Source organism: Diospyros lotus, chromosome 8 (assembly GCF_014633365.1).
Source record: "Diospyros lotus cultivar Yz01 chromosome 8, ASM1463336v1, whole genome shotgun sequence".
Classification (NCBI taxonomy): Eukaryota; Viridiplantae; Streptophyta; class Magnoliopsida; order Ericales; family Ebenaceae; genus Diospyros; species Diospyros lotus.
The window spans coordinates 26,619,169-26,629,863 of record NC_068345.1 but is presented as its reverse complement, the minus strand read 5'-3'; the positions used below and the strand labels follow the sequence as shown (position 1 = coordinate 26,629,863).

The 10,695-nt window shown below is 35.3% G+C and overlaps 1 protein-coding gene across 2 annotated transcripts; it reads right to left on the bottom strand.

Annotated features, from left to right (window-relative positions):
• Window positions 1–5,628: 5,628 nt before the first annotated feature.
• LOC127808333 (putative pumilio homolog 8, chloroplastic) lies at window positions 5,629–10,216 on the bottom strand. 2 transcript variants are annotated; one of them, XM_052346836.1, is made up of 6 exons: window positions 9,362–10,216; window positions 9,044–9,262; window positions 8,771–8,933; window positions 6,566–6,729; window positions 6,205–6,463; window positions 5,629–6,040 (listed from the first exon to the last, which is right to left on the bottom strand). In XM_052346836.1, exons 1-6 carry the CDS (start codon window positions 9,997–9,999, stop codon window positions 5,864–5,866), a joined length of 1,620 nt encoding a protein of 539 aa, XP_052202796.1. In that variant the 5' UTR covers window positions 10,000–10,216; the 3' UTR covers window positions 5,629–5,863. The 2 variants fall into 2 exon arrangements, with proteins under 2 accessions (XP_052202796.1, XP_052202795.1); XM_052346835.1 differs by having other exon boundaries at window positions 9,044–10,216.
• Between the last annotated feature and the right edge of the window lie 479 nt (window positions 10,217–10,695).

Here is a 10,695-nt window from a genome sequence, read left to right as displayed (position 1 = left end):
ATATTAATTTATGGGTTTTTAAATATTAATTAAGATTTAACAGATCACATTTGCAAGATTATGCAAGAAAATTAATACATAGTGAAAGAAAAATAAGTCAAAATTCATATTTTCAAAATTTTATTATCATTGCAAAAATTAAATTTCAAGCTCAAAAATTAAAAATTTCAAATGAATTTTTAATTAACATTGAAAAATTCATGTTTCCTCGTATTTAGAAGTTTTAATTTATATTTATAATTTATAAATAGATATATAATATAATAAATAATTTTATTTTAATAATTAATCAATCATTACCTTTAATTTAGTGCAAGATCAATGCATGAATTTTTCAATACTAATTAAGATTTAAGATATTGTAATATATAATTTTTTAATATTAATTAAAATTTAATTTTTAAATTTATTATGATTACACATTCCGCATCGATCGCACGGCTAAACACTAGTAAAATTATAAAGAAGTTAAGTATCTTAACATATAAAGTCTATACAGAGAGAGAGGAGAGTTTAATTAGAAGATTTTAGCTAAAATAATTAGGTGAAGTGTTGAAGAAGTAAAAATATGAATTAAAGTGTTGAGATGATGGTAGTATATATATATATATGTATGTATACTATGAAATTAATCAGTATAAAAAAGAATGATCGATGTTTGTTTGGATGCCATTGTTTAATTAATTAAGCAAAAGCTAAAGGAGGAGTTGAGACTTAGGAGGGAGGGAGGGAGGGAGGAAGGGAGTGCTTTGGGTTTGCTTTATTAATTTTCTTTTGTATTCAATCGCTGCGCTCATCACGGCCGCCCGCTTGCTGTTGCTCTTCCCCTTTACTCATTCCTCCAATAATCAATAAATCCATAATAATAATAATAATATATTCAAAACTCCTTCTGAATTCTCTCTCTCTCTCTCTGATCTCCTTTGTTCCTCTTTCCATTGCCGCTGCGTTGTACGACTGAGACTTTGGCATCTTTATCTAATTTAATTGACCAAAATACAATTCGTAACACTGAACGTTGAACAAATGCTATAATAATAAACTCTATTGATATAGATGTTGATATAATATTTTTGATTTAACTAACAAATCCGGTTGACTTGGGCGACCACCACTTTAAATTCCAATAAGTGGCTGCTCAATTAGCTAGCTAGCTAAGCCAGCATGCACGAAATTGGGTGAAATTGATGCAGCTAGCTAGCGACGATCCCTTTCAAGTTTGAATGATTCCTGTCCCGCACAGGCCTCATCATTGTAGTTGTGGGATTAATTGGTGATGACTATTGACACTATATATAATAATAATACTTAATATCCGAATCACTCCACCACCATGCACCATGGTGCCATGCATGCTTCCCAATTAATTAATTAATTAGGCTAGCTAGCTAGGCTCCATGTAATTAACTTCTTCTCTGCATGCATGCATGGCATGGGGATTATTAAATTATTTAGTTTTGTGGGTAGTGGCGTATGTCAAGGACAGAAATTGAGGTCCCTCAAATAGTGGTGCCCGCCTATAATAATAATAATAATAATACTAATAATATTTCTACTTAATTATAATTAAAAAGACTACAATAATAATGAAGATAGCAGATATCAGAGTTTGAATAACTCTCATGGAAGGAGGGAAGTTGGTTAATATACTTATTTCTCCCATTGTTAAGTTGAAGGGTTTATGGTGAGTTCATCACTCTCAAGCATATTCTTTTAGTCAAATTTATGTGATTTTTAAAAATACATATGTCATATTTAAAAGATGAAGTGGTCATAATGAAGTTATTATAAATATTTGACAGAGCATTTTTAAAATATTTGAATTATTGGGTCTAGCAAATGTAGTTTGGTTTATTATTCTTAAAAAAGATAGTTGACGATGACATGCGTAATTCAAATGAATAAGATATAAATTGAGTCTAATTTCATAAAACCTTTCTTATTCACATGTTGTTATTAAGTATATAAATTATATTATGAAATATTAAAATAAAAAGGTTTGCATAGATGTAATTAGTAATAAGGAAGGAGGGATATCAGAGTTTGAATCGTTCTTGTGAAAGGATGGAGAGGTTGGTTAATTTACTAATTTCTCGCGTTGTTAAGTTGAAGGGTTTATGATGAGTTCATCAATCTCAAGTACACTCTTTTAGTCAGGTTTATGTGATTTTTGAAAATGCATATGTTATATTTAAGGATGAAGAGGTTAAAACGAGATTATTATAGATATTTGATAGAGTATATATGTTTGAAATATTTGAATGGCTCTAGCGTATGTAGTTTGGTTAATTTATTACTCTTAAAAAACAGATAGTTTATGCCTACGCGCTTAATTCAAATGAATAAGGTATAAATTGAATATAATCTCATAAAAACCTTTTCCATTCACATGTTGTTATTAAGTATATAAATTATATTATAATGAAATGTTAAAATATACAAATTTCCATCTAGATGTAAGTAACAAGAAGGAAGGAGGGATGGATTTAGTTAGAAAAGCAAAGAGGAGAAATTGGCGGAAGCAATATAGAAAGGGGGAAAGAGCCAAGAGAGATGCGACAAATGATGATAGGGAGATTGGGGGGTGTGGTGCGACCAAAGCGACGAAGAACAAGTAGTAATCCAAGTCAAAAGCCTCTTCATTTGGAATCTATACAAAAAAAATATCCCAAGGAATCAGCAGCTCCCCATGTGATGCGCATCAACAACCGTACCTTCAATGCCAGACTTGAAACCTTCACAGCAACACCATCCCCAGATCATCACAAGATAACACATTACCCTAAATAAACCAACCTACAGACAGATATATAAACTTGATATCTTCTTACCTTTCAAATGAATTGTTAAATATTACGTACAAACAACCCAGTAATTTGGTATTAATATTCTTACAAAATTTTCATACATATAGTAGTACGTAATAGGAGCATATATATATAATTGATGGGTTTATTTTTGACTGACACTTGCTATAAAACAAAATTAAGATTGTAGAAATGGTGAGGTCCTCGCATGTGGGTGGTTAGGTGGTTGAGGCTCCCCCTCTCGCTAGCTACTGTCAACCTAGCTTGGCGATTTTGTTGACTTGCAATCTAATCTAATCTAAACTAAACTATATACAATTATAATAATTTATATTATAGTGGTGGATGGGATTTGTTTATGTTATGATGTATATAAAGCAGCAGTTGTTTATTGTATGAATGAATACATAGAGCCCATAAACAGCAAAATAATAATTATAAGCTGGTCCACACTGTCACATGCTTCCACAATTCTTACAATATGTTGGTATATACATACATAAGTTTATTTACATTTATGCTGGTGCTGCTGCTGCTGCTGCTGCTTTTTTTGATCATATATAGAAAGAAAGAAGTAATTGAATTTAAGCATTAATATAGTTTAAATTTGAGGAGGCTAAGGCTGGTGATAGGGGGGGGGGACTCGGGAGGAGATGGGGCGGCCATAAGGTAAGGTAGTTGAGTGTGGGTTAGATTAGGTAGGAGTGGGGCGTCTGTAATTCAAATTTTAAAAAAATCAATCTCCCCACCTTACAAGTCCATTCTAGTTCTAGAATTATCAAACAAATTAGGACTCTTTTAAATATATTATTATTATTATATATAAAATATCTTAAGTCGAGCATTGGGCTTTGGGGCTGCATTTTTATTGGGTAGGCTTAGCCTCTTGGCTTAGGCCCATAGAAATGCAAAATTTAGGTGAAAACTACAAAAAAGTTACAAAATATACCATAGTTGAAAAAATAATAAAGTAAAAGGGAGCTTACAATCAAGGTTTATAGGCTGTTGGATTTGTTTGAGTCAATTCATTGAACATTTTTACTGCGAAGTAAATTAGTGGTAATTGTTGAATATTTATATGAGTGAAATATTAAGTTAAATTGAAGCAAGAAGAGAAAATATACACAAGTTTTTTTTTTTTTTTTTTTGTATATTTAAAATTTTGAAAATAAAAATAAATAAATAATCACAAATAATTAGTTTTTGTTTTTATTTGCTAAAAAAATAAAAAAAATAAAAGGGAAGTCCAATCCAACGATACTAATTGACTGACGCTAGTTGGGTATATTAATATTAATATTAATATTATAATAATAATAACAAATAAAATAATAAAAACACTCGAAATGGAATAATAGATTTTAATTTATGATAAATCAGTCACTATGACACTAGTATTACTAAGTAATGAAAAAGCATAAAATGTCAACTAGTAATGAAAAAGCATAAAGAGTAAACTTTTACGCGACACGTTTACCTCTACCTCATAAAAGGAAGGGTCCATGATAAAGATAAGAGTTACGTGTTCTTTTGAATACGATTATTGTCATTAACACGATTTCAAGAGTATTTGACACATTATTTTATTAAAAAAAATTATGAACAAATATGTTCCGACACTTCAAACAGGTATGTCAAGCATGTTTGAACACGATATCATTTATAACTATATATATATATATATATGAGAAATTGAGAAGTCTAAAAACAAAATGAAATCTTAAATCAAATTAGTTGGACCGCCACACACCCCTCCCTTGCCTTCTTTGCTACTCACCATTGACTCCAAGTCTCCTATCACGATATTTAAGTCTCTACAACTCGCCAAATGTGTTCCAAATTTTTAGGATCCAATCTTTTTGTCGTCTTTCAATCGTTGTTTTTGATCCTTTCAATTTGTCATCTTCGACTTTGAGTCTCTACAACTTGTCGATCGTTGTTGGTTCTGACTCTTAACAACTCTCTACAACTTCCTAGATATGCCTATGAGACCATGGATGATGTTGGAACATTACAATTTACAAATCTATCCCTTGATCAACCTAGACTTGAGTTATTTGTTATTTTCAAATGATAATGATGTGCCAACAAATTTAGAAGACAATGATTTTATAATTTTTTGTGATATTTAAAATTTGATAAACAACTTGTATTTTATACATTTAATTTTAATTATTTATATAATTATGAGGAATTTAAATTTATAAATTATACTTTTTACAATTATATAAAAATAATAATAACATAATATATTTGTGTATGTGTATATATATATATATATATATATATTGTCTTGTCCTCGATTTAATTTTGATTTTCGATCATCGTATCTTGTACCGTATTCGTGTTTATACAACCTAAGCGGGCATGAGATGGCCTGCACAGTGCCCGAGCAGGCCAGCCGAATGAATTGACTTGACGGGCAGGCATGGCACGACGCATATGGGTTACGTGGAGTGGAGCCAACCTCTTTTATTGTGAGCTCGGCACAAGAGCCCCATCCACTTTCATAACCAGCTAATCACTTCACTTGTTTAATATAATGAATCATGCTAGATGTACACTCATTTTGTACATCTTGGGCTACATAAGGGGGTATTATGATCAGAATACCCTGCGCCTCACATGCGCTTCACGCGCCTCTATGCGTCTCATGAGAGGTTTTTTTGTCATAATACCCTCTTATGTAGCCCAAGATGTAGAAAATGGATGTACCAATAACATTTTCCTAATACAATATCTATTGATGTTTCCTATTTTTCAGTGTTATGGTGAATCTCAAAACTGACATCAAAATGCACGCAGAAACTCAAAACACACAAATGGATTCCACATAATTACTGGAATTAGAAGTAAAGTTGAGACACTCTTACACCAGTTATGATGATATAACAAGCAAGTCCTCTCTCAGAGAGGATATACTACTACTACTACTACTACTATTACAATACATACTGCAGATTTAATTTCTAGACTAAGTTACAAACAGCAACACCCATTACATTTCTAGCTGATAAACGCTTGTAGTCACTCTCACCACCACAAGCCTAAGTTTCTCAATTTGGCCAACGAGCTGAAGAAGAAGCTTGCCCTTGCCAACTGCCATTCCCACGCCACTGCGACTGTAGCTGCAGCTTCTCGTACATGCCGATCACTTTCCTCCCGAAGGGATTCGCACGCATCGATGGAGCATATCTCCGGATTACGCTGAAAAGAGCAGCACGGGCCAACCCCTGCTTTCGCCAACAATGAGGAACAGGTTACAACTAGCAAACACACTTTGAATGTGAATTTATAAACATCACTATTGCCCCCACTAGAACTGCTACCTGCTGCAGCAGGATTAATCATAATGGAAAAATCTTTAGATAGCAATTCCACACATGAGCTTTATTACCTTGGAGGCTTGCAACGCTGCTTGAACAACAAAGTTCCCGAAAGGATCAATAAGAAGCAAATCAATATTCTGGCATGTGACAAACTCCATGATGATCGTCGAGCATTGTTCTTCGTCTGTATCTGTCAGGAATTTCTCGACCACGTTGCTGGCATACTTGTTGCTGGCGAGCTGCACGAAACATCCTTCAAGATCCCTCAGCAGGGTCCAGGAAATCTCAGGCGACTTCAATGCCAGCAGGTTTTGCACAACATAGTTACTGAAGGTCAAGAAAAGCAAGGATAAAAGCATGTCAAGATATTGTGTTAAGGATGGAGGATGGGGGAGATCAAATAGGGCGCTTAAAATTAAATTAACAAACCCGTAAGGATCTTCTGCAAGGAATAGAGAATTTGCAATGATCTCATTCACAAGAACTTCTCTGTATTCTCCATGGTAGTACTCCAAGCATGAAAGCAGCACGCAGCACCCGCTTTTGTTGGTTGCAATGCGGAAGCAGTTCTTCACTATCTCCTCCAGAATATACTGCAAAAACAGTGGCAGTTTAATTTCAAAGGAATTTTCTCACTAGTTCTTCGATCAAACAGCAGCTTTTTTCCTTTTCCGTGTAAAAGTTTGCAATTGGTTTTATCTCTTCACATCCAAATGCGATAGATATGTAGAACACAGATCTTATTTCAAGCATGAAACTCAACATATGCATAACACTAATTAAAATAAGATAAGACTTCGCCTGCTGCAGAATAAAGGTCAGAAGAGATGAGAAGAAGATCCATCATTCAGTTGTTATAATACGATCGAGGACAGGAAATAAACGGAGCCAAAGAGCATTTAGTCCTAGCTATTTCCATTTAAATTCATATCTTCATCCCGTCTAATAAATTATACCTAAAGCAATCGACATTCTTTGAATCTTATACATGGATCAAGTCATGTTGAAGCAATACTAGAGAAGGTTCAGTTCAGATAAAGAAACTAGGAACAGTAGAAAGATCATATATATATATATATATATATATATATGAGGCATTTTTAGTAAGCTAGGAAATAAGAAGCCAAAGAATGGCTTGGCGACACGTATCACATGGCCAACATATCTCAAAAGGGTACATTTCATTTTCCCTTTTTTTCTCTATTGGCAAGTAAAATTGTCATCCTCAGATAATTAATACAGATTCAAGAATGTTTCTACCAAGGAAATGAAGCAATGGACAATTGAATGCCTAATTACGTACCTTATCACTGTTACTCTGCAAGCCATTGGAAGATGCCTTCCTTTATTTTTTATTTTTGATAATAATGTATAAGAAAGATAAGAACAATTAGTTCCAGACATTGCTATATAGCATGTGAACATGAAAAACATGACTTTGTTATAGACGTAATACCGACAAAAAGAAAGTATAAAAATTAGGTGTTACATCGTACTATCAACAAAAAGAAAGTATAAGGTTTGATTTTGTCGTTATAAGTGAGTATCCAGAGGATAAGTCGACAAATTTTGAGATTTTCTTTTGTATCCAGAGGAGAAATAGACAAATTTTGAGATTCTCTTTTCAAAATCAACGCTCGACTAAGTTACTCACTATTTACACGACACAACCATATTTGTTTTTTTCGTCATAATTAACGTGCCAACTGTCAGGATATAGATCTAACAAAGATTGTCAAATATATTTGTCACACTGGACACACTACATACATAGAAGTGCATGCAATTGCCTGAAGTACAACATTATTCAGACAAGAACTCATCACCTTTTGGCTTTTGATTTTTAAACCAACTAATAGGAAGAGAAATAATTGGAAGACAGTATAGATCATAATATTCAATTGTTGCTGAAAGCCCTAGCTAAGGAGAGAAGGCTCCTCAGGGAATCAATCAAGTTAGGTAGGTGGAGCAGAAGCCACTTAAGTTCTAAGCCATAAAGAAGACTAATGCATGCAAACCCTACACATGATTCCATGGCATTATGTGACTACATAACTCCATTCCTTTCAATGCATAATTAAATTGATAGCAAAGCAAATAAGATATCAAATCCATCAAGATGGTATAAATTAGAAACTATCATGAGTTGGGACTAGTAAGATTTGATGTCCATCAAGAGCATAAGCTCTAGGAAGTATCAATTTTGTTACTATCAAAATCCAATACAATTTAAGCTCTTTAAATGCACTATCTCATCAGAAAGGGGATTAATTGCTAATTTCTTAGCACAAATATATACACATACATACATATATGTTGTACCTAGCATATTGGTCCTTCCACAAGAAATTAAGATGGTGCAACTGAACAAGAAGCTTGATCATGAGTAGACATAAGCAGTTAGTAATTGGAACATATGATTGCCTCCGTGTAAAAGCAAATTAACCCAGAAACATTCATATAGTGTTGTTGAATTAGGATTTGTAAAAGGAAATAAAAATAAATTAATTAATTTTTTCTACACACACACACACACGAAATTGCATATTGTCAATCAGTACGTTATTCTTAATTTTCTTTGGAGTTTCTTAATTTCTTGTTTGAGTTTGATGAGAAGGTGGATGGACATGTTACCTTGGTCTGGTCGTTCGAGAACCGCCGGATGCATTGCTGAATGACGTGCCGGCCATTGGAGTTGACTGACAAGAGCAACACACCCCTCCTTAGAGCTGAAAGTACTAACGAAATCTGAAGGGGGCCACTCACATAGTCCAGCACTGTCTGCATTGCTCTAGTTCTGGAGCAACAAGAATCGTCACCAATTAATTTCACTTTCTTGGAAAATCTTGGTTCCCAATCCTCATGAACTAGAGAAAAATGATCACAATCAAACAAAGATATGCTTACCCGTATGGATTGAGGCAAATTCCGATCAAATGAAGTGAGTGTTTAGTCAATGCGAGGATGATCCGAGTCATTTGCTCATCATTCACAGCCTTTACCAGATTTTGAAAGACATAGTTTCCGCACATATCCGTCATTAATTCTGGTATGTGGCCGAGAATCTCGGACATTGCCAACTCGATTTCGTCGTTCTTCCGGCTATCGAATTTATCACGTAGCAACCTACAACCATATTGATCCTTGGCCAAATTAAGGATCTGACCTTGAAAAAACACTAAAGGAAAGTGATAATGATCCAATTCAAAACAATGCCAAGCGTACCAACTGGGAAGCAAAACCGTTGAGGAGCTGGAAGGGATCTCCGGAGTTATTCCGGGGAGACTCCGATTGCTGCCGCCTACGAGCAAACCGGCTGTGCTTGTAGGGGGATGGTGAATTTGAGACTCCGATCGTTCCTTGCGGTGCAAGAAAGATCCCGCGCCGCCGCCTTCTTCATTTTCGTCAAAGCCCAAACAAGAATGCACGACATGGTCTATAAACCATGGGCGTTCATTATCGTCCCTCCGATGCGATGTTGACGAGGAAGAGTCCGAGCCAACCGCCGCCGCCGGATTCTTGAAGGTTTCTCCGGCCCTGATCTTCGAAGTACTCTCCAAGTTGGAGTTGGCGTTGTCTCCAAAGGGCAGCGGCCAGGGACCCGAATTGTCGAGCGGGTCCATGCCCCCTCGGAGAGACGGCGGGAGAAGCCGCGGCTGGTGGGGGCCGGACGGCATGGAGAGATTCAGCCGGAAAAAACGGTCTTCTAACAAAGATGGATCAAAGCCACCAGTACTGTTGGTTTCTACTTCAGTAGCGAATGAGTACCCACCGACAGGCGGGTTTTGATAGCGGTAGCCGGCGAAATTCGCCGACGAGCCCGGATGTCGAGACGGATACTGATGCCCGGATCCGCTATCCATACGAAGGGCTGTATTTGAACAGGGAAAAAGAAGCGGCGAGAGAGAGAGAGAGAGAGAGAGCTCAAGATTTGAGAAGGGTTTTCTGAAATGGGCTCAGTTGGGAGATCTTTTCGGTATTTTGACTCTCCACACTGAGATTCTGAAGAAAGCGAGATCGATTTGGGGAAATTGGAGGGGTCAATTTGGGGGAGAGAGAGAGAGATTTGGGAGAGGATGCTTTCAGCGAATGGTGTTGAGAGAAAGGCTGCATGCAGATGCTGATTTATAGAGAGAGCGCGTGGCGAAGTCTCTATCCGGCGCCCGTCACCCGTCCCCTTCCTTCCTTCCCTCCCCATCATTTTTAACATTCGCATTTACTTACTGGTCCCACATACACACACACACACGCACACACACACATCTATCTATAATAATTAATTATTATTCATCTCTAACACTTACTTTACATTAATTAATTTCTCCATCAAATTCACTTGCTTATTAACTAAAATATATATATATATATATTTAGAGACTACAAAACTATTTAATTCCTCTCCTCTCGTTAATATAAAAATTAGATATAATAATAAGAGCACTATCCTAAAATAAAAATAAAATTGAATGATTTAATGGGATAGAGGCAATTTAGAAAATAAATTTACCAGCTGGGGAAGCAGAAAGAAGGAAAATATATAGTTTTAGAAAATGCGGGTA

Bases quoted from the DNA above. Each gene is read 5' to 3' on its own strand.
- LOC127808333 (XM_052346835.1), bottom strand. From the start codon at position 9,999: ATGGATAGCGGATCCGGGCATCAGTATCCGTCTCGACATCCGGGCTCG. The intron at 8,934-9,043 runs GTAAGCATATCT...TTGTTGCTCCAG, and splicing joins ATTTGCCTCAATCCATACGG to AACTAGAGCAATGCAGACAG. The intron at 6,464-6,565 runs GTTTGTTAATTT...CTTGACCTTCAG, and splicing joins CTTGCAGAAGATCCTTACGG to TAACTATGTTGTGCAAAACC.